General features: G+C 36.7%; 1 protein-coding gene across 2 annotated transcripts; it reads left to right on the plus strand.

Annotated features, from left to right (window-relative positions):
* The first annotated feature begins 2,062 nt into the window (after window positions 1-2,062).
* On the plus strand, window positions 2,063-24,913 carry LOC149846662 (DIS3-like exonuclease 2). 2 transcript variants are annotated; one of them, XM_089996484.1, is made up of 7 exons: window positions 2,063-2,596; window positions 7,339-7,829; window positions 7,930-7,983; window positions 8,105-8,173; window positions 20,743-23,046; window positions 23,772-23,843; window positions 23,926-24,913. In XM_089996484.1, exons 1-7 carry the CDS (start codon window positions 2,446-2,448, stop codon window positions 24,349-24,351), a joined length of 3,567 nt encoding a protein of 1,188 aa, XP_089852610.1. In that variant the 5' UTR covers window positions 2,063-2,445; the 3' UTR covers window positions 24,352-24,913. The 2 variants fall into 2 exon arrangements, with proteins under 2 accessions (XP_089852610.1, XP_089852611.1); XM_089996485.1 differs by lacking the exon at window positions 23,772-23,843.
* The last annotated feature ends 1,665 nt before the right edge of the window (window positions 24,914-26,578 follow it).

Raw genomic sequence — 26,578 nt, forward strand, 5'->3', positions numbered from 1 at the left:
ATCAACTATGGAAGCTATACATCTTCTTAGACAACTTATTGAAAGTTATAGAGAGAGGAACAAAGATTTGCATATGGTTTTTATTGATTTAGAGAAGGCATACGATAGAGTACCTAGGGATGTTCTATGGTGGACAATGATGAAGAAAGGTGTTTCTCTCAAGTACATTAGTATAATTAAAGATATGTATGAAGGAGTAGTAACCAATGTCCGCACTTGTGGAGGGGTGACAACCAATTTTCCGATAACGGTTGGGTTACATCAAGGATCTGCTTTAAGCCCTTTCCTATTTGCGATAGTGATGGATGAGCTTACGAGATCAATTCAAGAAAATGTACCATGGTGTATGTTGTTTGTTGATGATATTGTTTTGATTGATGAGTCTAGAGCTGGGGTTAATGCTAAGTTAGAATTATGGAGACAGACATTGGAAGCTAGATGTTTTAAGTTGAGTAAGAGTAAGACTGAATATATGGAATGTCAGTTTAGTAAGCAACGAAGTAGTGATGGGAGTGTAGTGAAGCTTGGTGAGCAAGAAATACCGGTGAATGATTATTTCAAATATTTGGGATTCATCATTCAAAAGTATGGAGAAATTGATGGAGATGTAAATCATAGGATAAAGGTTGGGTGGATGAAGTGGAAAAGTGCAACTGGAGTGTTGTGCGATCGTAGAATGCCATTGCGGTTGAAGGGAAAGTTTTATAGGACGACTATTAGACACGCTTTACTATATGGTACAGAATGTTGGGCTGTCAAGAGACATCATATTCAAAAACTGAGTGTAGCTGAGATGCAGATGCTTAGATGGATGTGTGGAAATACAATAAAAGATAAGATTCGGAACGAGGAGATACGTAAGAAGGTAGGTGTTGCGCCCATTGAAAATAAGATGCGAGAGAATCGTTTACGGTGGTTTGGACATATTCGGCGAAGGCCTAATGATGCTCCAGTTAGAAGGTTGGAGAAATGGGAAAATATATTAGTTAAAAGAGGTCGGGGTAGGCCTACCTAGGAAGACTTGGATGAAGATGATAGGAAAGGATATGAATGCTTTGAACCTCACCGAGGACATGACATTGGATAGAAATGATTGGAGGAAAAGGATTCATGTGGAAGACCCAAAATGAATTTCTTTTTTGGTTCATATCGCTGACCCCAATTGTTTTGGGATGAAGGCGTAGTTGTAGTTGTTGTTGTTGTCCACGGCGGGTCATAAAGAGGCTGTTTGTGATCGAGAAAAGCTTGAGTGACAATCAAACAAACAAGGATGACTTTCAATGCTACTTCAATATTAGGAGTATACCACTTAGGAATCATGGATAACTTTAATCTCTCTAACTTTGAGTGATTAAAGACTAAAGGAACGTCATTGCTTTCACAAAGATATAAAATATAACATGTAGGTGAATTAACGTACCTCTATTTATCACTCCAAGTTTTATCATCTACTTTTTCTAATTAAACTATGTAGAAACGAGTTACAAAGTTTTTTTTCATATTAAGTCATTTATCACATCATATCATGTACCTCGCTCCATGAGGCAAATTAGGACTCAGAAGCCAAGTACCCTTTGGGTCAACTGTCATATTATGATTTGATTATATGTACCTAACTCATTCCAATGGTAATTTTATTATTTTTATATTAAAAAATTATGAATCTTAATTAAAAATAAGGTCTGACCCGGTCTGGTATAAAATTTAATAAAAACACAGAGATTCATATATTAATCAGACCTTTCGGTCTGATCCGGATTCTAACGGGGCCATTTTTTTTATCACCAAACCCTGACTTTATACGGTCTGATACGGGTAGCATCCGAGTCAAACCCGACACATTGACACCGCTGCAAGGAATCTCTGGATGCGTTTTCACCGACTTAACCAAAAAGAAAAAATGTAGGACTAATCGGGATTGTCAAAAAGGTAGTACGCACTGATTTCGAAATATTAACAAGATGTAGGATTGTTAATGAAGTTATCCTTTATAAAGAATGAGAGTCACGTATAGGCAAGGAGTAGATTCGGCGGTGATGCTTTACCGACCAATTGTGGCGTCTTATTCTTTTCTTTCCCTCATTATTTTTTCTTCTTCTTCCACACGCAGCCACTCTGTAAATTTCCCCTTCCCTCCCGTTCCCCCAAAATAATTTCATACCGCCACTCAACTCCTTAGGCAAATTCCCAGAAACCAGTGATTGAGTTCCCGAGGCGACGCCGAGAGAGAGAGGGAGAGGGGGAGAGGAAGCGTCTTCGATTCGGTTTCGTCTGTGTTTTTTTTTTGTTTGGACGAGACCGATCGGAGTGTGTGAGGGATGCGAAGATTAGGGTTTCCGTTTCCTCGATTCTTTGTTTCTCTAGATTGAAGAAAAAACTGTTGTTTGTGTAGTGTTGTTTCCTTTCTTCTTTTTTGCTGTTTTGGGCGGATTTGTTTGGGGAATTATGAAGGGGATCGGAGGGAGCAATGGGGTTTTCGCGGAGCAAGTCACCGATAAGGTCGAAGAAGGCGAGAAGGAGAAGAAGAAGAACCGCCGGAGGACTCGGCGGAATCGGCAGAATCAAGGGGGTTTGATTTCTCTCGTGAGGAATTCAGGTGATTTTTTTGGGGTTTTCCTTGTTTGTTTCCGTGGGATGTTTTTTCGATTTCTGACCGTTTCTTGAACTAGATTGATGATTTGATTCGTTGTGGGAGAATGGATCGACATTTTGATTCGCTGTGGTAGAAAATCTTGAAAAGAAGCTTCGTTGATGATAGATCTTTGGGGTTGTTGTTGGCTGTATCAGTACTCTTTGAATCAATACACATGGTGTTCGACAGTTCGAGTTGACGCCTTTTGTGAACGACAAGAGAGTAGTTCTGGGCATTATTTTTAGGTCTACGGTTCTAACGGAGAGAATCGGGTGATGAAAGTGGGTCTGGGCGCTATTATTCAGGTTCTGGTGAGCTGTTACTTAGGTCTAGGGCACTCATGGAAACAATTGGGCGATGCTATAACATAGCTGCTATTTGGATTGCACTCAATTCGGTTGCCAGTGAATTCTTGGATCGTAATTGATTAGCTTAAAAGAAAATTATCGCCCTGCCTTGTATCTTCCAAAACGTTGGTCTTTTGTTATCGATGCACACTATTCTATTGGTGTTAGGCTGTGTTGGATTGTGGGTCTTGGATTATGCATATTTTCTTTTAAAATATGCCTTGTGATTCAACTTTGTGAGGGTTGGATCGGTGATATCTTGTCAATGAGGTTGGATAGATTTGTCATGGGTGCTGGTTGTAATATTTGAATCACTACTGAATGAAGACTGGTATGACAATTTTCAGTTTGTCCTGGTTAATGAAGTAAATGTAGGTATTTGTGCAGAAATTCAATGTGCACATTTGGTTGAAACTTTTATATTCTTTTTTAGCAGCTTCCTCATAAATTTGTTTAGCTATGTTGCTTTATGAGTGTTTGCAAATTTAAGATGTTGGCGATATGGTTGGGTTTCTATGTTAGAATGGAGTTTCTTCGAATAATTAGAAAGACTTCTTTTGCTTCTTTTTTGCTTTCTTTAGAAACAAGCGATCGATCATTAAGAAAATGCTGCAAGTCACTATTGGCGTTATGACAGACGCACAAGCAAGCCTCACAAAAGATTGAATTAGGAAAGATGAAAAAACCACCATGGACTGTAATGTGTAGATTGCTTACCACAATGTGCAGACCTCCTCTCTAGAGGGCAGTCGGTACTTCTATTGCACTTACCATGCATGAAAAAGAATACTGGAGACATACAGCTTAGAGCATATCATACTTCGGTGTAGTTCAACAGGATAATTTAAACATTGACATGAGCTGGATTTTGACCTGGTTGGATTGCATAAATCATAGCATTGAGAACTTTTATTAGGAAGTTCATAGTCATCATCAGTGGTCACCTGCAGCAACCCTCCTGCTTCATTCAGGTTTGGAACACCAACTAGTAGAGAAAAGAAAAACAATTAGTGGAGTGGACCTTTTACTAGGATCCAAGTGAAAAATAGCAGTGAGATTAATTAAGTACTTTTAAAGAGTAGTTCTTGACAAAAGCTCTTTTGGGGTCAACTTGGTTAAATACATGATAATTCGGTTTCACCTTAAGCTTTAATGGCTTTAGGTCATTTATTTCTTTGTGACAGTGGTATCTTAATCAGCTAAAATGTTTGAACTGTTCTTATGGCTGGATAATAAAGTTCTTCCTTGGCCTAGGGATATTCACTTGCAATGCTTCAGGGGCCTGCCCTCCAGGTTTTCTGTTCAAAAAGGAAAAGAAGAAAAAAAAAGATAAGAGAAAAATTTGAAACTTGTGTATATGCTCATTTAACTTTTTACATTTTTCTAGAGCTTCACACTTGGACAAGTAAACTCATTCTCTAAATAATCAAGTACGGGGTTTTCTTGCAGATTTATGCTACAATTTTTATTAGTACCCTATATATCATCATTATCATCTTACCATTGTCATTATCACGCCTTATCTCACCTAAGATGAGGTAGGCTTCTTGTTCTGCTTCCAAAATTCTTTGCTAATTAAAACTAAGATAGGAAACATGCCATAGTTTTTCATGTCTCTATTTGTGAGGGCCCTCCAAGTATTTTCTAGATTGCCACTTCTTCCGATTCCTGCAACATCCAAATGATATCCCTTTCATAATGATGTTTTTTAAAGACTGATTGTAAGATGCATATACACTCTCAGAGAACAATCTGTAAAATTTTCATTTATTAGTGTGTCGCTTATGCATCTTTGGATTTGCTTATTTGTTGCAGTTTGGACATCCACGTTTCGCATATGCATCTCTGTTATATGAACTCTCTCTTCATGTTGCTCCACATTTGGCACCGTTTAATAGTGCGTGCCTTTTTGCATGCTCTAGACCTGCCCCCCCCCCCCCAAACAAACAAACATCATAATTTTTTGGGAACATGATTGTCAAAAGTGAGATGTAGGGACATGTTTTCAGTTTTTTTGGTTTTGTTTTACTAGCAAAACAAATTTGTTGGCTTATTTCATCAATTTAGGCAGTTTGACCTAAACCCACGTTGAATCTGAGTCACTTTGGTGCTAGCTAGATTGCCTTGGAGATCAATGCTTTTGGGTGGTGTGAGTCCAATCTGGATCATCATGTACCTGACCTATTCCTACCTAGGTTCTGTTTAGATTTGTCGCATGAGTTTGACATGGCTTTACAAACTTGACTAAGAAACACTTAAGTGAAGCATATTTCCAACCTATTTCGATTATGTGCATCTACCAGATACATCAGTAATTGAAAAGTAAGCACTTAACATCCTGTATTTTTCAGTTTAAATTGTTATTCATCTTGTGCCTTTCAGTTGAAGATCTTGTAATTTTATTGGTGATTTTTTAAGGAGAAAAAGAAAAGAAAAACAAATTGACAAGGAAACACTGTTAGTCCTCATTGATATATCTGCCAAAGTTCTCTCATTTTTCAAAAAAAACACCCTAACTTTAAATTAAGCAAATAATCCAGTGAGGTAACTGCTAGATTGCAAAGGAACATTTATATATGCACTTTTATGAGGATTTCATGATAATTTTAGCTCGATAGTCAACACTAACACAAGATTAAGAGGGTGGGGGGGGCACATTTGCTTGAAAGTGGTAAAAAAAGGTGCCATTTGAGAAGTGTGAAAATTATGGTAGACATTAATTTTGATATAAAGTTCGATAGGTGTTTGAAAGTTACCCCAGTAGTTAAACTAGTGTGAAAGAGATCTAAACCTAGCGGGGTTGAATCTGGTTTGGAGGTGACATTAGTATGCTGAAATGAATTATGAATATTGTTAAGTCTGTATTTTTTGTTATCCCCTTCAAATGGTGCATTGATGTACATCACGAGCATCTTCTTTGTTATACCCTTCAAATGGTGCATTGATTTTCATCATGGGCATCTTGCTTGTTAAAACCATACTAATTTTTTATGGGTGTTTGGTGAGAATAATATCAGCTCGATTTTTTTATTTAATGCTAGATAATTTTATGAATAAATTCTGAAGCAGTGTGGATGTGTTTGCTCCTGTTCTGGGAATTGATTTCTTGTCATATGCTTATCCATTAAAAACTAGCGTGTTCATTTTTCTTTCTAAGAGCCATGGTAACCTTTATATCATGTAATATATGGATTTTGTTTTATGTATCTTTTTTAGAAATAAAAAAAACACACCTAAACTTTGGGTGATAGCAAAAAAACATCTAAGTTTTCAATATGGTTAAAAACACGCTTAAACATTCTCATGTTAACTGAAAAAACCTAGGGTTTACTTTCGTCAAGGTTGCCATTATATGTATACTGTAATTACCAAAACTTAGGTGTGCTGTTTATTATCACCAAAATGTTGGGTATGTTTCCCCAAAAAAATGTTTTTTGAGGGGTAAATCAGTAACTTAATCCTATTAACTCAACTTGGGTTAATGATAACACAAGTTAAATTGACGAAAATGTTTTTAATTAATTGGACATAAATTTAGTTGTATTTTTAACAATTCCAAAAGCTTAGGTGTGTTTTTGAAAATTTCCTTTTTTTCATGTAGATCTCTATGAAGGGACCCCTCATACATCAAATTAATGTAATGACAAATACTTATGCAATGGTTGCAAAACTCTTCAAATAATTTCATACGTAGCATGCCAATTGATTTAAATTTTACACTGAATACCAATTTACCACGCATATTGATTTATTCATAGAGGCCCACAACCCACTTCTGGGGAGGGAACATAATCACTTCCTCTTTCCCGAGGCATCATTTTTTTTTCACATCATAGCTCTCCTTGGCATAGAGGTTATTTTAATTCCTCTAGTTGAGTGGCATGATAACATGTCCATACTCCATAGTGGTAGCTGCCATTGCTTCATGCCTAGTTGATGAACTTTGTCTTGTTATGGTTCATTGCGTTCTATTGTTCCATGAAAGAATTGTTGCATGTGAATCTGCAGTGTTCCATTGCCGACCTCCTTGTGCTATGATTGCCAACCTAGTTGGCATTAAGCAAGACAAACAGGAAATGGATCATCTTTACCTTCCGTCATTTGAAGTTCCCTTTTATATAGATTAGTAGTCCGAATAATTGCTTTAAATATGTTTCCTTTCTTTTTGTTTCTTTGTTTTGCAAATGTGATGTTTTGACATCTAGCAATTTATGCATATAGGAGCTTGAGATTGAAACATAAAATATTACCTTTTTCTCTTCCTAACCTTTGATTGTTATCTTATGTGTGGTTGCCGTTTTCAACAAGATCGGAAAAGTTCTAATTTAGTTTTGGTGTGTCCTTCTGTTCTTGTTTTAGATTGCAATGGAGTAACCTGTGGCTCGGCATTAGGAGAGTCAGAATGTGTTGAATCTTCCAGCATGGAAACAGTAGCATTGGATTCATCTTTTCCCTGTAAAATCACATTGGAGGATATCCAGCCATTAAATGTTCAGGGTGGTTTTTATTCATCCCCAGAGCTCTCTGATCAATTCTTAAATCCCAAGAAGTTGCATCATGAAAGAGCTAAAGCATCTGATGTTGCTTTTACTTCTTTGCCCTCTATGCATATAAATGAAAAGAGAGAAACTGATGCAAATTATGGAAGTGCGTTGCACCAAAATATTTCTCCATCTGGTCTAGCAGGAAACTTTAATAAAGGAAATTCTAAATCATGTCCACCAATATCGTTGGAAAAATTCAATCCAGCATCTCCAGATAATGGATTCCTGCCGTATCAGAAAACTGAAGCTGGAAGAAAGTGTTTTGTGCCTCATTGGTCAATGCAGGCTGTTAATAAAGCATTGGAGGTTGTTTTCTGTTTTGGACTTGGAATCAGTTTCTCCTTTTATTTTGCATTATGATGTTTGTGAATAAGGGATTTTTCATTTATTGAATTCCATTTTGCAGAAAGGTGATGCATTCAGGGCATCATTTCGAGTAAATGCTTATTGCCGGCTCGAGGTATGGACTAACATAGCATGCCTTTGATTTTCTTTCTCTTACTCCTTTGTATGCTAAGTTGTTCACCTTTCTATATATTGCGACAGTAAATTATCCCAATTTTTCTGTGTTGGACTTTCAGGCTTACTGTACAATAGATGGGGTGCCTGTCGATGTTCTTATCAGTGGAGGTGCTGCTCAAAATAGAGCGGTATGCTTAAAATATCTTCTCATTATACACACTATCACTTTTATATACGTACATCTATGTCACACGGACTCTTCTAACAGGGCACCGCACCCGCGTCGCACCCGCACCCAGGCAGGTGCGACACTTGGACACAGCTTCGTTTGTGTTAGGTAAAGTCAACCACATTGAGGTCCATTTCTATCCAAAAGTATATTCAGTTAACCCTAATCAAGTCCATTTTTATCTATATTATATATATAAATACATAAATGCACACAAATACACAGTGTTAACTTAAACCTGTTAAAAATTATATATATATATCCTCCCCGCACACCCGCACCCAAGTTTTTTTAAAGTGCCGCATCGTCGCATCCGCACATGCACCTGCACCCGCATCCGCATCCGCATCCGCATCCGCATCCGCATCCGCATCCGCACCCGCACCCGCACCCGCACCCGCACCCGCACCCGCACCCGCATCCGCATCCGCATCCGCATCCGCATCCGCATCCGCATCCGCATCCGCACCCGCACCCGCACCCGCACCTATGTGACATAGACGTACATACATACAACACATATATGCATGTATGTATTACATATGTAGGAATATACTGTTTATGTCAGACATGTCAATCTGGTGTTGACTGCCATCCTTGATTGCTTACTTCATTATTCTTGTTGGATACTTCATGTTTAATGCCTTCCTATTTTGGTTTCAGCATACTGTCATGAATTATATTATGCATGTCAGAATTATTTCCACTGAAAGTTTTCGCTGAATATTGGGCTGTTTTAGTTGAAATGAAATGGGGATCTTCGAAACACGAGCTTAGATTAACAAGGGCAAGTGTCAAGAATGACACTAAAGCATAACCCTTAAAAAGGGTATAACTGGAAACAAAATAAAAATAAAAATGTATTCTTTATTGATATGAAAAACCAATTGCTTAAGAAGCATTGGAATAAAATACAAGAGGGGCTGCACCCCTTTATATACACAGCTGAAAGAAGACTCAATAGAGCTGTCCAACAACTCTATTGCTAGTCAAGTCTGGACAGGACTTGACTAGCAACAGTCATTCTAGTTCAAACTGAACTAGATGACATAAAGACAAAAAATAAAAATAAAGGAAAAAAATTACAGAAAAGAAAGAAATGAAAAATGTATTTATATATATAATAATATAATATTATTATATATACATATGTGTACAGTTTTACATTTTAACATTCCACCTCAAACTTACGGTACAATGAGCGAAAGTTTGTCTAAGAGAAAGTGAAATCGGGGAGCAGCGAGAGGCTTTGTAAAGAAGTCTGCTAACTGATATTCTGAAGTGACATATGGCAGATCAATTATCCCGTGTAGATATTCTTCTCTGACGTAGTGACAATCCATTTCGATGTGTTTGGTGCGTTCGTGGAATGTTCTGTTACTGGCAATGTAGATCGCACTTTTGTTGTCACAACACATTTGTGAAGCCTTTGTTGCTTCAGCTCCCATGTCAGCAAGCAGTCGTCGGAGCCAAACTACTTTCATGGTCGTGGTTGCCATGGCTCTGTATTCAGCTTCGGTGGATGAGAGAGATACCTTCTGCTGCTTTTTACACCTCCACGAGATCAATGATTCCCCTAAAAAGACACAAAAGCCAGTGATTGAGTGTCTGTTATTGGGATCACCTCCCCAATCAGCATCAATATATGCAATTAAATCAAGAGAAGAGGAGGAAGATAAGAAAAGTCCTCGTGAAAGAGAGGACTTGATGTATCTGATAATACGCATGACTGCTCCCATATGAACAAAAGTAGGAGCATGTTGAAATTGACTTGCTGTATGAACAACATGTGCTATATCTGGTCTGGTAATGGATAGATAGGAAAGTGCCCCGACAAGCTGTCTGTAAGGAGTAGGGTCTGCAAGAAGTTCTCCATCATCAATCTTCATTTTAACATTAACAACTTCTGGAGTGTCAACTTTCTTATCATCAGTAATACCAGACCTGAAAACAATATCAAAAGCAAATTTAGTCTGAGATAATAAATATCCTCTAGGAGAATAAGCAACTTCAATGCCTAAAAAATATCTCAACAAACCCAAATCAGTCATTTCAAAATAAGATTTAAGAAGTGTTTTGATTGTTTCAACTCCCTGTTTATTGCTTCCGGTGATGATCATATCATCCACATAGAGAAGAAGCACAATGATCCCTGCATCAGAATTCTTAATAAACAAAGCAGTGTCAGTTAAACAGAATTGAAAACCAATATCAATCATAACACGACTAAACCTATCATACCAAGCTTTTGGTGCTTGTTTAAGTCCATAAAAAGCTTTTTCTAAGCGAAGGACTTTACCCTTAGGAATACTTAGACCAGGAGGGGGTTCCATGTATACTTCTTCAACTAGCTTTCCATTTAAAAAAATATTTTTGACATCCATTTGAAAAATAGACCATTTTTTGATAGAAGCTAAGGCAATTAAGGTTCGGACAGTAGTCATACGAGCCACCGGAGCAAAGGTTTCTTCATAATCAATCCCATATTCTTGGGCATAACCTTTGGCTACTAAACAGACTTTATATCTTTCAAGTGTACCATCACTCTTGGTTTTAATTTTATAAACCCATCGACATCCTATAGTTTTCTTCCCTGGAGGAAGATCTTGAATATTCCATGTAGAAGCCTTTTCAAGTGCATCTAATTCAGCTTTCATAGCTTCTATCCATTTGATATCATTTTTTGCTTGAAAATATGTGGATGGTTCTTCATATGAGTGAATTAATGCAATAACTGCCCTATATGTGGGTGAGAAAAACTCGTATGATACAAACTTTCCTGGAGGCCTCGAGATTCGGGATGATTGTCTAGTTGGAATGTTAGAATATTTCTCAAGTGCACATGGAGGATTAGACTCTTGTCGTCTGAAATATTGAATACTAGTATCTCTATGAACTTCTTCATTTTCAACATTAAGATCAATAATTCTTTGATCATCATCAAAGTTACAGTCAAGGTCATATTCATCAGATGTTGATGTTAGATCTAGCAAAAAGGAGTACTCGGTGACGTCTTTTAATTTTCTAAAATCAAAGAAGCTCTCCTTTTCAAGAAAGGAAACATTTCTAGACACATATAGTTTATTATTTTTGAAGTCAAAACATCTATAACCTTTCTGGTTTTCAGCATATCCTAAAAAAGCACAGAGAATCGCACGAGGGGAAAGTTTATCATTTTTGTCAGTAAATATGAAACATTTGCACCCAAATATTCTTAGTCTAGAGTAGTCTGGAGAAATGTTCATAAGTTTTTCAATGGGAGTGATATTTTGTAACGAAGAAGATGACATCCTATTAATGAGATAGGTGACAGTTAAGGCAGCTTCTGCCCAAAAGTCTTTCGGGACTTTATTTGCTATTAATAAAGTCCTAGTGGTTTCTATAATATGGCGATGTTTTCGTTTTGCCAGTCCATTTTGTTGAGGTGTATAAGGACAAGATCTTTGATGTGTGATGCCATGCAATTTAAGATAATTTTGAAAATCTGTGGATAAAAACTCTCCCCATGAATCTGTGCGAAAAATAGTAATATCATTTTGAAACTTGTTTTTAACCATATTATGAAAAGTTTGAAAGTATGAAAATACTTCAGACTTATGTTTGAGAAAGTACATCCACGTATGTCGGGAGAAATCATTGACAAAAATAACATAGTAAACAAATTCTCCTTTAGAAATTAATGGTGCAGGACCCCAAACATCCGAGTGTATTAATTCAAGTGGTCTTGAAGAGAAAAAGGTTCTGTTCTGAAATGGTAATCTTTTCATTTTGTCGAGAATACAATCTTTACAATCAAATGATTCAGAGTTATAAAATTTTCCTAGATTTGGAAAATGTTGGATTTTGGCTATATGTGGGTGACCAAGTCTCTTATGCCACAGTTCCAACTCTATTTTTTGAATATTATAACAAAAAGCTTTCTTCGGCATTTCCAAAAAATCCATGTAATAGTCCCCCTTCTCTATGGCCTTCCCCAATCAGCTTGCCTGACTGGCGATCGCCGCGATTCTGTACCCAACAACCATGAGAAGAAAAAGAAATATTACACCCATAATCAGAAATTTGAGATACAGATAAAAGATTTAAATTTAATTTGGGAACATGTCTAATTTCTGGAATAAATTTTTTTTTTTTTATAAATTTTTTCAAAATTTCCTATTCCTTCTATTTCAAGAGAAGTCCCGTCAGCAATAAAGACCTTTGACACACTTGTTTTATTTTTAACACATTTGGATAGACTTTGATTATTTGGGGTCACATGAAAAGATGCACCAGAGTCAAGAAGCCATGAAATTTTACCTAGATCAGAAAAAGATGAGGCTGCTGCGCCGGTTGAAGCTTCAGATGAGGAAGAGACACCTTTGATGAGAGGCTGAAGAATCTCCATTAGTTGGGCCAGGGAAACTGGTGCATCCTGATCTTTAGGCTCCGATCCAGCAATTGCAGCTCTTTTTTCTCTCAGCTCCTTAAGTTTGGGACATTGTGGCCTGTAGTGTCCCGGTTCATGACAGTGATGACAAATAACTTTCTTCTTATCATAGTCACCATTTTGTCGGTTAAAGTGAGAAGGCCTATATGATCGAACATGATTCCCTGGTCTAGACACGGCTGAAACAGAATCATCTTCAATTTTTAAAGAACCTTTCCGGAGACGATTTTCTTCCATTGTTAAGTCTTCAATAGTTTCAACAATAAAATGATAAACTGGTAGGGCCGATTTAGTGGTTTCAAATTCCGGCCTTAATCCAGTGATAAACTGGTAAAAATGTTCAGCATCGAGTTGTTTCTGACGAAGCTCGATGTCTTCGGCACAATGCCACTTTGGTTCTAAAAGGGAAAGTTCTTCCCAAAGTTCGGACAACCCATTGTAATATTTACGAATAGTTTTGTCTCCTTGTGTCATCATTAGAACTTTTTCTTGGAGGTTGCACACGTGTGCAATATCTTTAAGGGAATACATATTCTTAAGGTATTCCCATGCCTTATCGGCATGATCAAATTTGGCAAGACTTGAGCATTTTTTAATGTCAACGCTATTGATAAGCCATGACATTATCTTCGCATGAGATATTCTCCATTCTTTCCATTTCTTCTCGTATGAGGCAATAGCCTTGATTTTCTCTTCTTCCGATAGAGGGACCTCTTTATCTCCCTCCTTTTTAGTAAGAGATAGCTTAGGTTCCGAATCGGAACCACCCACAATCCCCCATAAGCCTTTTCCCTATATATGGTGCTTCATGATTGAAGCCCATGTTACATAGTTCGAATCACTTAGTTTCATAGGCATGATGGTGACTTTATCATTGTCATCCATCGATTACAAGGAGAGAAAAAATAGGGATAGAAGAGAAATAAGAAGGAAAATGAAAAAGAAAGAAGAAAAAAAACAATACAACAAGATGTTAAATCTTCTCTAATGGAGTGATAAAACACTTCTCTTCAAGTGGCGAACACTTTTGCAAACGGGCACGGAAACCGAGGCAGATTTTCCTCAAGATTTAGTACTTCCGCGGCTCTGATACCATGAAATGAAATGGGGATCTTCGAAACACGAGCTTAGATTAACAAGGGCAAGTGTCAAGAATGACACTAAAGCATAACCCTTAAAAAGGGTATAACTGGAAACAAAATAAAAATAAAAATGTATTCTTTATTGATATGAAAAACTAATTGCTTAAGAAGCATTGGAATAAAATACAAGAGGGGCTGCACCCCTTTATATACACAGCTGAAAGAAGACTCAATAGAGCGGTTGGAATGTGTCAGTCCAACAACTCTATTGCTAGTCAAGTCTGGACAGGACTTGACTAGCAACAGTCATTCTAGTTCAAACTGAACTAGATGACATAAAGACAAAAAATAAAAATAAAGGAAAAAAATTACAGAAAAGAAAGAAATGAAAAATGTATATATATATATATAATAATAATAATATAATATTATTATATATACATATGTGTACAGTTTTACATTTTAACATTAGTAACACCCATGTGGAGCTTGGTCATGAGGCATTAAAAATAAACCTGTAGTTAAATTTGGGGATTCTTGCACCTTCATAACTGGTGAAGCTGGGGATATGGGAAATGCATGCATGGGACCAGCTAGCACTGATATCTCTTGCAACCTGAGTCAATGCAGCGGTTAGATATGTTTATGCATGATGAGGTTAAAAACTTAGCATTGAACATTATGTCTTTGTAAAGAGATAATAGGTATTTAAGATAAGTAGGTGCTACAGCATCAGATATTCTGCCATGCCCATATTTTATCACAAAGGCAATTGGTGGCATGGATACCATTTCTGGTACAGAAACTTGTTTTCTGCATAATTGTCCTTCCAAGAAAATGATGGTTCACATTGTTGATGGTTGCTGGTAACTACTACATTTTTCTTTCTTCTTTATTACATGTTATGAATTCCAATTTTGCTGTAAAAATTTGTTATTTGGTAGTTCCTTGATGAAGAATCCTAAATGTGGTAATCTCTTTCTGCCTTTCCCTTTTTGGGGATCTGTAGACAAGTATAACAACCTTAAAATCTTATCCAAAATATGATGCGTATTGAGCATCTTTGTTGCTTATTATCATATTTGTCATTTGAAGAGTTTATGATGTATGAGGTTTGGCTTTAATAAATTCCATTTTTTGGCCCCAAAAATTGTGGGTTTATGGATCATTCCTGTATAACTAGAGTTTCTTAAATGGAAATTCAAACTAATTCACATTTTCATATTGGGAAGGCCTAATTTAGTGTTACTGTAAGAATAATACTGTTTGATAATGGAAGCAAAAAATTGTCATTATTAAAGTCTTTTCATAGCATTGTATTCTAGAGTACATGGTCTTGTTTCCAACAACAAAATGGGATTGCCAAAGGAAAGATCTTAGATGTTGTTTTTGGGTTATTCATGCTTTTCTTTTTCAGCACGAATGCCTCCAAAATTATTCTGGTAAGGGTCAATCCTTACCATCGGTTAACACAGTTTAAGGGCATCCTTTTTTGAGAAGAGATAAAACCATTAAGAGGCAAAAAAGAAGGGTGATGATAGATCACCCAAGCACATTAAAGCAGTGCAAGAGTAGAGTAGAACATCCCTATTGTAGGAGATCCGAACCAGTCAAAATTATTGTCCTATTCTTGGGCATACTTTTAATCATAGTCACGATATTGCCAATCTTTTGAAATTATCATGATATTATTGGTATTTCAAGGGCAGCCGATATTTTTCTGAGATTTTCAAAATGTTCCCAGAACATAAAATATCATGATATTTTCAAACACATCTTATATATATTATTTTTTCTGTTTATTTTGCATTTAAAAAACTTTTCCAATTGTTTCTTTACATTTTCCAAGAAAAATACTATAAAACCTATTATGTCTTGTCTTTTATATTATTCTTTATATGTTTTCAAAATTTATACCATTTTCCCGAGAGTTTTCCGAGTGAAAAAAACTTGCTAGACAAACCTTGCCAAAAAATTGTCGAGAAAGCTATTGGTGACTATGCTTTTAATGACTCTTAACAGGAAGCCACTTTCAAAAACTTATTGCTTTAGCGCCTACTAGTGTGTTGGTACCAATGTTATCACTTTCATATTTTATCATATGATACAATATGCTGTATCATATTATCAGCCTTTAGACCAATAGGATACTTCATACAGTATCGGTAGGTTATGGTTATCGGGCCGTATCAGCCTTTATCATGTGATATGGTGGTCTATCACACTATATCTTACAATATACCCTTTATGCTACAAAAATAATAAATATTTTGTTTTATTAGTTGTTACATATCGTTTCACATGTTTTAGTAGTGGATATCTACGTTTAATTGATCATAATGCTTATATTTGATTTTTATTGTATTTTATGATTTTTTATAATTTTTCCTATTTTTGGATTTTTTTGCAAATTGTACACGAGTTATTTTCCCCTTCTTACGATATGATACAATAAGATACAGATGCACCTGTATCCCCGGCCCCTCCTATACAGGTTATGATACGCTTTTTACAGCATTGTCTATGGAATATAAGTGGGTTATCCTTGAGAAAGTTAAGGCATAAAGCTATTACCTTTTGTTACTGTGCAATATTCTTCTAACTAACACTTTAATCATGAATTAAGGTGTCTGTGTATTTCGGTAAAACTTCTTTGGCAATGCTACTTTTAAAACTTTAGTTTCTATCAAGGGGAAGATTCAGGACAGTCACAGTATCATGGTTTTCTTCCATGTGTTCCTATCGATATCACAAATACTGTTTCCTAAGTATTCTTGAAAAGGCAATATATTTATATATCTTAATAATTTTTTCTCTTTATAATCTTGATTGACTACAAGAATAAAAAAATGTAAAGAAAAGGAAACATAAAAAAAGAAGCTTAAAATGGATTCACATGTAATCCACATCCACAGTTGTGAAAATTGAGTTTCACACAGAGTGGAGTTCCATACTTCTGGATATGTTTTAGCATGTACCTATGTAGTCAAAAGCGCTAGGCGGTGCCTAGTCGGTGGACCCCTAAAAAGACTAGGCAGACTAGTCGGTACGTTAATTAAAAAGATTAAAAATATAAAAAATATGCAAATGAACTGCTAAAATTAGTAACAAACATACATGCAACATAAAATCAATCGACAATAAGCAATAAACAAAAAAAAACATGTCAAACATTGCAAAACCTGCCCAAATATTAGAAACAATTGAATAAGCAAAGCAAACAACTATCAACAAATGCCAAATAATTTAAAAATAATCTAAATTCTTAAATTAAAGTGCTAGAACTAACAGCCAACATGTATCCGACATAAAATTAATCAACAACAAATGCACAAAGCATAAGATATTGCTATCGTCAAGCATAGTAAAACATGTTATAGTGCAAAACCTGCCCAAATATTATTAAGACTAGTAACAAAGATGTATCCAACATAAAATTAATCAACAAATGCACAAAGTACAAAATACCACTATCGTGAAGCATAGCTGCATAGTAAACCTATTATATTGCAAAACCTGCACAAAAATTAAGAAGAATTGAATAAACAAGCAAACAATTGCCAATAGCAACAAAGCTATGCAATTTGAACAAAACCTGGATTCTTAAAATAAAGTTAATCAACAAATGCTTAAGTATAAGATATCGCTATCATCAAGCATAGTAAACCTGTTATATTATAAAATCAGCTTAAATAATAAGAACAATTGAATAAACAAAGCAAACAACTGCCAATATCAACAAAAGTTATATAATTTAAACATAATATCTCTTAAAGATATTAAAATAACATCCACATCGTTGATGCTCCATCAGTAAATCTAAAATAAAAGATAACCAATTAACCTTCAAATCAAATATACATATGTATATTCATTCAATGTCACGTCCACACACATAACAATTCAATGTCACATCTACATAAATAAACACACAACAAATTAATTAAAAAGAAAAGCAACAAATGCACATATCTTAAGTAAATCTAAAAGTCAAGTCCACCAAAATAGTCAATACAAGTTTAAGAAGTCAAAGACTCCAATATCTATGTAGTCAATACATATCCCAAAAGATGATAAGGAAAATCCGAACGCTATTCGTGAGAATGAGATGATGAAGATTTAAGTCCATCATCACCAGAATCATCTTTGTCTTCAACATATCGCCCTTCTTTCTCAGTTTCTTCAGAACTAGCTTCTTCTTCACCCTACTGATCTTTCGATGCCCCAATTGCCTTTTCAACATTGCACCCTATGAGAGATGCATCATCATAGACCATGCCATCTGTTAAAGGTATTAATTCATATATTCGTATGAGTATATGTGTATATATTATATAATTTTAAACTGTTTTTCTTGTAATAGGTAATTCCATTTAGGGGTATTATGATAAATTTGTACATGTAATAAGCTCTGCCCATTAGGGGCAGAATGGTAATTTTGTACATGTAATAGGCTCTGCCTTTTAGGGGCAGAACTGACCTCTTTACACTTTTGTAAATGACAGTTTTGTCTTTTAGTCAATATAGTTATTGAAAATCTCCAACAACTATATTCAGTTTTGTCTTTTAGTGAATATGGCTGTTGGAAATCTCCAACAACTATATTTTTAGCTGTTGGAGCCTTTCCCAAAAGCTATATGGGTCCTCTCTTTCCTCTTGTCCCATTAGATGTAACGCTTTCCTAAGCATTCTACCTCAATAAAGATTATTAATTTTTTATGTTTTTTGTGCTCTTTTTTGTATGCTCTTTGGTGCCTCTTATGATCTCATGTATTTGCCATTGATTGACTTGTGTATTGTCCCTGTATGGACTTGTGCTTGTGCACGTTTAAGCTCTTTGTAGCCATTGTATGCACTTAGGTGCTTTTTGTATTGCCTTTGATACTTATATTGTCCCTTGTAGGACTTGTTATTGTGCTTATGCACATTATGATTTGCTTTTCGCTTGATTTCATTACATGATATTAGAGCCAAGAAAATTTTCTTGGTATTTTGCCTCTTTGGGTCTTGGGACTCTTTGGTTCGAGTTCGTGCTTCGTGAAGGAATCATGATCGATGTATGCCTTGGATTCAAGGAAGATCTTGACTCAATATGTATCTTAAATCTTTATATATATGATTAATTTTTAAGTTGTCTATTTCAGATATTATGGACGAGAAAGCACTCATTTTTCTTATCTTTGAAAAATTATTTGTTATTTTTTAAAGCTAAACCTTTAAATGCTTTTTAAATTTATTGTTGGATTTATTAAAAAAATCTTTATTAAATGTTTTATAAGGTTTATAATATTTATTTGATTTTGTGAAATGATATTTATACATGAGTATGCTTTTATGAGATCTAGTTTGAATCTTAGGTTTTTGAACTCTCTTTATTTAATATGTACGTATATGATCTGGTATTCTTGAGCATGTGTTTTTGGCATTTAGATGCTTTGTTCGAGCACTTTGTGGTTATAAATATCAAAACATGTATTTATGTATGATTTCAAATTCATGTCTTTTCGGTGTTGAGTGTTGTGATTCCTATATGAGGTTTATGATTGCATTCTAAATGTACATTTAAAAAAAAAGTAGCAAAAATATTTATGTTAGTGTGCTCTCTTGTTGTTCCCATTTATGACTTGTGTTTTTTTTTTTGTGAGTGCACTCATTGCACTTGAATGATTTGTGCCTTACATGCTTAGTGCATCATAATCATTAATAAAAATATTTATTGTAAAGGTTTTTGTGAGGGTTCTCTTTGAAGACCTTAGTGACATTTGTGCCTTGTGATTGTATTATTTCTTGGTTTTATGGCTCTTTAGTAAACATTATCTTACATGTTCTTACATCACATGGGAATTTAAGCTTAATGCTTCTTGCATGATTTGAGTGATCAATAAAATATTCTTTTATTTGAGCCTTCTTTGTGTGTATCCCTTTTGTGGGATTGTGGGGTGTCTATAGTGACCACTTTTGTGCTTGTCCACTTTTTTTTTGGGTTGACTTTTGCTTATGATCGAAGGCTCATTGATTCTTCACATGCATTAGATCTATAATATCATATTGTTCTTTGGATATTATAATGTCTTTTTATGCATTCTTTGCGTATTATTATGATCTTTGGAAGTTCCAAAAAAGTGGAAGCCCATCACTTTGTCACGTCATGGTTAAGCCAAACTCTTTAGGATTTGAAATCAATTGTAGTCTTCATTTCAAATATCTGTGTCTTGGAAGTTCAGGAGTTGGGGTTAATATGTAAATTATTTAAATTGAGAACCGTACTGATGTCTTGCTGGTTTTGTGTTTTTTTCCAGTCACAAAATGATGCCCGGTTTACTTATGCACATGGCGTTTTTATTCTCATGCATAGAAATGTGTTAAAATGAAATCTATTTCATCATTTCTTGCATGTTTTAGTTTTACAATGCCAACTCTTTCTGATTGAGTTGTTATTAGGTTTCTTCATTTGGACCTCAGCTCATGACCTGAAAACCAGTCTTCAGGATTCATGGCCAGATGGTTTCTACCCCAGTGGTCTATAGTCACCTGGAACCTGCTTACCTGTCTATGCATGCTGTGACCCTCATACTAGGATTGAATTTCACAAACATAAACGTGCTTTCTTTTCCCACTATTTGATCACCTTAATTTATACCATTTTCATTTATTTAACATCAGTTTTAAGTCATGCTTGTTCTCTTTGTAGTGAAAGTGCATAGAATATAGACAAACAACTATGTTATTTGCTCTTTTAATTAATGTCTCATAAATTATGGAATGAGATTATAAACTAGTTCTTGATATTAACACTAACTGTTCAATCATAGTCAGGAGTTACATATGTTGCTTATATCCTGTACTTTGAAACCGTCTACCTTGCATGAACTTCTAAATCAGGGAAATGTCAGCCTTGTTGAATTCATATAATGGGCGTTTCTTTTCTCTACATTCAAACACATGGTCTAGTCATACAAATTCTCGTCTTGATTACTTCCAAAATTGTCTAACATGTCTAATATCATCATGTTACAGATAGAAGGAGATGTTGTAACGATTGTTATAGATCCGATAACCTCCTGGCCCAGATTGAAAGGATCACCTGGTTGTTTAGGTAATTCTTCCTTTAAAGATGTTCATAATACTGTAAGTGAAGCCATGGAATCAGTTGATGAGGGTTTACAGGGGGAAGATGATGTTAATGGAGTTGACAAATTTTCCACTGATCAAACTAGCCTCCTTAAAGATATCAGTTCTAATTATTTGGGAAATGGTTTTTCTGGTCAAATGGGGCTCTGCGTCACATCTTTCGCAATCTCCAGGCAGTCTGAAACTGATAACACATTTATGGGTTCCACCCTTGGGCATGTTGCACAGAGCTCACCTACCATTTCGATTGATGTAAATCATATGAATCAGCAGGGTGAGGCTGCAGCTGCACTGCAGAAGCTTGCAGCCACAGTAAGGGCATTTCCATTCAAAAGACCTACTGGTAGGGTAGTTGCTATTATTGATAGGTCTCCTCGGCGTGATACCATCATTGGTTTTCTCAGTGTTAGGCAATGGATTTCATACAAGGAAGGAAATAAAAAGCAGGCAATTGGGGCATCATCCAAGAACACTAAAATGTCTTTTATGCCAAGAGAATACATCCAGTTGACACCCATGGACGGGAAACTCCCAAGAATGATGGCCCCTGTGAAGAGTTTGCCGTACGACATTAAGGAAAGGTTGTGGAAAGCAGATGTAACTGTTGAAATGGAATTGGTAACTGCACACATTGAAGACTGGAAGGAAGAAAGCTTCCTTCCACAAGCCTATGTCACGAATAGTTTGGGACAAGGTGGAGATACTGAAGCACAAATTGCTGCCATTTTATTCCAGCATGCGATTCCTCATGTGAATTTTTCTCTGCAGTCACTTGCCTGTCTTCCAACCATGCCTTGGAGGATTCCATTAGTGGAGTTGGAGAAAAGAAAAGATCTCCGTGACCTTTGTATTTTTACTATCGATCCTTCAACTGCAACTGATCTTGATGATGCTTTATCTGTTGAAAAGCTGTCTAATGATATTGTCAGAGTTGGAGTCCACATTGCAGATGTATCTTATTTTGTGATGCCTAATACAGCTTTAGATAAAGAAACTCAAATTCGTTCTACAAGTGTCTACTTATTGCATCATAAAGTACCAATGCTGCCTCCAGTGCTATCAGAAGACTTGGGTTCTCTTAACCCTGGGGTTGATAAACTTGCTTTTTCTATCACCTGGGACATTAACTCTGCAGGTGACATACTTGATCAATGGATTGGCCGCACGGTAATCCGCTCTTGTTGCAAGTTGTCATATCAACATGCGCAGGATATTATTGATCGAAAATTGGACACCAAGAATCTTGGGAACTGTATCAGTGGTTTACCTGAACTGCATGGGAAGTTTGAATGGAAGGATGTCATTGATTCTATAAAGATGCTGAATAAAATTTCGAAGAGCCTAAAAGAAAGTAGATTCAAAGATGGGGCCTTGTGGTTGGACAACCCCAAGCTTGTTCTCTTGTTTGATGAATGCGGATTTCCATATGATAGTAAGCTTTGTGAGAGGACCGATTCCAATTTTCTAGTTGAAGAATTGATGCTTCTGGCTAATATGACAACTGCGAAAGTCATATCTAAATCTTTTCCTGATTATGCCTTATTGCGGAAGCATCCAGAACCTAACTCACGGAAACTAAAAGAGTTTGAAGCATTTTGCAGACGGCATGGCTTTGAATTAGATGCTTCATCGTCTGGTCAGCTGCACATATCATTGCAGAAGATACGAAAAGAACTTGAGAATGACCCTGTGTTGTTTCATATCCTTGTCAACTATGCCTCCAAACCGATGCAGTTAGCTGCATATTTTTGCACGGGGCAGTTGAGGGACAGGGAGAATGAGTGGACACATTTTTCATTATCTGTTCCTTTTTATACTCATTTTACATCACCTTTACGAAGGTACCCAGACATTATAGTTCACCGGACATTGACTGCAGTTCTTGAAGCTGAGGAGACGTATGCTGATCTGCAAAAGAAACTTATGAAATCAGACAAGCAAGGACAGTTAGTCTCTTTTACCAGTGAAATAGTATCAAAATGTTTCAGTGGACTTCATTTTGATCAAGAAGCTGCCGATTCAGAAGCTGGCAAGCAGGCATTAACAGCAGCTGCTTTGAGACACAGAGTTCCTGGTACAGCAGAACTTGTGGAAGTTGCTGCTCATTGTAATGAGAGAAAACTATCAAGTAGACGAGCCCAGGAGGCGAGTGAGAAAGTTTACCTCTGGGCTCTTCTTAAGAGAAAAGAGGTAAGAAATTTACTGTATCATGTGTTTCATTAATGATACATTTTTCATTGTCTTTTTGGGTTTCCATAAATGCAACTGATGCTTTTTTGTACGGCGCAAGTATAGGGCAGCCAATGTTAAAAATTGCAGTATGTTACTAGGAAAAAGCTGAGTTTTAAAATTGCTTTTAATGGGTTAGAAAAAGGAAAGTAAAAAAAAAACGCCAATAAAAGGTAAGAAACTCTAGTACGAATTTTAAAGCATTTGAGTATTAAGAGGGAAAGGCAAGATGTAAGGCTAAAAGTAAACTGAAAATGACGTGTTAATAGCAGACATACCAGATGATGTTATCTAGGATTTTTTTTCTTTTAATAGCTTAAGAAAGGATGCTTTCAGAACAGGCAAAACAGGCAAGGAAAGGGTGGAGGAAAAAGGAGTTTTAGTCTCCGATTAGGGGGAAGCTAAAAGAAATGTAAAAAAATTAGTATTTTCTCCATTAACTTCTTTTCAGTTTGTTGAATGTTCTTCCCATCTTTTTATTGCTTTCATAGTAGTGTACTTTGGTTTTATAATGTTTCCTTCGAAACATGGATTTCTGATGTTGCCTGTTAGTGAACTCTGGCAGATATTCTTTGAAAATTGAAGGGATATATATCGTATTTATAATTTTGGGCTAGGAAAATTGTCTTAAGTTGCATCCAGTGCTTGGAATTTTCAAACATCTTGTGCCATCTTTATCTTTGCAGGCACTAATTTCAGATGCCAGAGTTTTGGGTCTGGGGCCAAAATTTATGTCTGTTTACATCAACAAGTTTGCTGTAAGTGGAGCTCTTCCTTTATGTTGCAAGTTCACCATGTATTTTTAATCTCCATCTTATGGGTACGTCCATGTGATTGTAGATGGAGCGTCGGATATATTACGATGACGTTGAAGGCTTGATTGTTGATTGGCTTGAGATAACATCTACACTGGTCCTGGACATATGTAAACCTAAACTCAGCCAGAGAAAAGGTAGCCCTAGAAACTCTAGGGTACTCGAAGATGTTGCTTCATTAGTCAACCCCTGTGAGCTAGACTACAAAGATGTGCTGCCTGAAATGATTGATGGGGTTAATGTGAAGGAAGTTGTAAGTAGTGATACTGTAGAAGGAAACACACCTGACTCTGAAAATTTGAGATCCAATTCGATCCAGCCAGAGCCTGCTGTATTGCCTCTCAGTTTGTGTCTTCTGTCATGGGTTCCTGTATCAATTCATGCAATTGGCGGAGATAACGCCCCCCCTGAGATAGCAGTGAAATTATATTTAAGCTCATATTTTAAGTAAGCTTGAATATATAAGCTTGAAGTACACACACAGTAGCTTGGGGCTGAAGATCCTTTCATCAGGGAATTGGGGTTTTTGGAGTTCAGGGCTAGGTTCAAAGGTTTTATTTAAAGGGCCTGAAAGATTTATGGTGTACATATTTGGCTTTTGTATAGTTAGATTTGTCAAATTGGTTTCTCTCCTGGTCTAAATTAGGTGGTTAATCTTGGTCTGGAAGCCTTAAGACATGCATTTAGTCGCCATGTCCAGCTTTTAGCAAAATAGTAGTTTTGAAGGTTTTTCCCTATCATGTAGCTGTTTTCCTTTTCATGGAATTGACCTGAGGTTTTTGTTAGGTCTCTTCCATTTTATGTTTAAAGACTACACCCACGTATTTTTTTCGGGTGGAATGGGCCTGAGTTTTTGTACGGTTCAATCATGTCAGGTAAAATATCACTGCTTTCTCTTGTTATTATTCCTGGATGAAACTTGGTGATTTCCAGGAACTGTTTAATAGACTTGAGTGCTTGGCATGTAACTAACTGCTTAATAGACTTGAATATGAGTGTTAACAGAAAATTAACCATTCCGAGTTGTTGATTTTGTGGCTCAAATTGCACTAATTTGTGAGGATGAAAATGAATGCAACACGCACATTTTCCTTCATTCAGGACTGTTAAAAGTGATCCATTCCTGGAGTGCAACCCATCCTGCTGTCTGCAGTAACTAGTCCTGTTCTGAATTTAGCTTGCTTCAATTGACAGCTTGTATGACATTTGACATCTTTCGCCTTCCTTGTTCATAGCTTGGTTCTTTTATTTTAGGGAGCATTCCAATGTGCGGGATGTGGTGTCTGTGGGACACCCATCACGCGGGGCCCATGTACCCATGCAAACGTGGGATCTGCGGACACCTGGGATACCACGCCCTGCATGTCCCTTTGGGACTCGTTTGGTGTCTGGGGGAGTTCTGCCCTTCCTCCTGCAACAGGAGAGGACAGGATACCCTGGACACCTTTAATAATAAAAATAAAAAAGTGTCATTAGGTGTCCTTGTTCAGGATTGTCTACGGACAGGACTGGACATGGTGTTTAAGTATTTGTTCTCCTGAATTTGGTCATTTATCAGGTGTTACCTCTATGCTCTGTTTTAGTTTGTTGGGAAATCATGAACTGAATGAGTCACTGTTTTGTGGTAAATTCATGCATCTCTATGCAAAGTAAGGGTATGATTGGACGAGTGCATCAGGTCAGAGCTACCTCCCACGGTAGCCCGTCATAAGTCGCTCCGATGCCGTTCATCCATGTGATGAATGACATCCAAAACACCATGGCTGAACTGTGTTTTCAGTTCATTTTGCAAGCTCTAGGTGGGGGCATCAACGTTTGAAAAAAAATGCGTGACCTATCTAAGAGATGTTGAGTTCAGACGTGGTGTTTTTGGATGCCGTTCATTGCGTTGGTGAACGACACCAGGGTGACCTCTGATGGATTACTGTCAGAGATCTCTGACCTGATACGCACTCTAATTGAACCTGGTCTAGGCTGGCGCGTCCAGGCCTGTTGCCGAACCATGGAGTTCAGTTGGGTAGCCATAGTGGCCTGGGTGGGGTTTTAGATACTTGGGATGGCCGGGCTGTGGACCATTGTTGGAGCGGTTATCCAGAAACTGGACGGCCCAAGTCAAGGCTCAACAAGAATGCATAGTCTAACAGAAGAACACTTTTAAGTTTACAGAGACAAAATTTTGGTTGCTATCTTGAGCTGGCCGCCTATGCCTTACGATTCCACCTCCTATTTAGCTAAGTAGCATGTCTTCACAAAAAAGGATCCCGTCCTTCGACATAGGATGGATGGTAGCCGTCTAGCTGAAGCATCTTGATGGCTAGGATCAGCCACATCCAGGTGAAAGTGTTGCCCAATCTTAGCCATTGATTTGACGGTTAGGATTGAATGTAAGATTAAAGTCATCCTATGTCAAATGATGGGATCGTGTCTTTCATGATAAATTTGTAATAGTCTTAAAGTCTCACAATTTCTCGGTGCACCCGGCTAGGTGAGTTGGCTATTGAAGGATGTCAAGAGCCGGACACAGGGTGCATGTCGTTTGCTTTAAGGTCGAGTGAGTGAGAGGAGCGGTTTAGAGGTTTTAATAGCTTGGTGGTGGGCTATATGGCTAGTGATGCAAATGGATCAAATCCAGGATGAAGGTTTTTTAATTTTTGGCTGCTTTGGATCTTACTGAATCC

The sequence above is a fragment of the Nuphar pumila genome, chromosome 2 (genome assembly GCF_984573655.1).
Source record: "Nuphar pumila chromosome 2, dmNupPumi1.hap1.1, whole genome shotgun sequence".
NCBI lineage: Eukaryota > Viridiplantae > Streptophyta > Magnoliopsida > Nymphaeales > Nymphaeaceae > Nuphar > Nuphar pumila.

Excerpts from the sequence above, each read along its gene's own strand:
- LOC149846662 (XM_089996484.1), top strand. The coding sequence starts at position 2,446 with ATGAAGGGGATCGGAGGGAGCAATGGGGTTTTCGCGGAGCAAGTCACC. Across the intron at positions 2,597-7,338 it reads TTCTCTCGTGAGGAATTCAG|ATTGCAATGGAGTAACCTGT; the intron begins GTGATTTTTTTG and ends TTCTTGTTTTAG. Across the intron at positions 23,047-23,771 it reads CTCTTCTTAAGAGAAAAGAG|GCACTAATTTCAGATGCCAG; the intron begins GTAAGAAATTTA and ends TTATCTTTGCAG.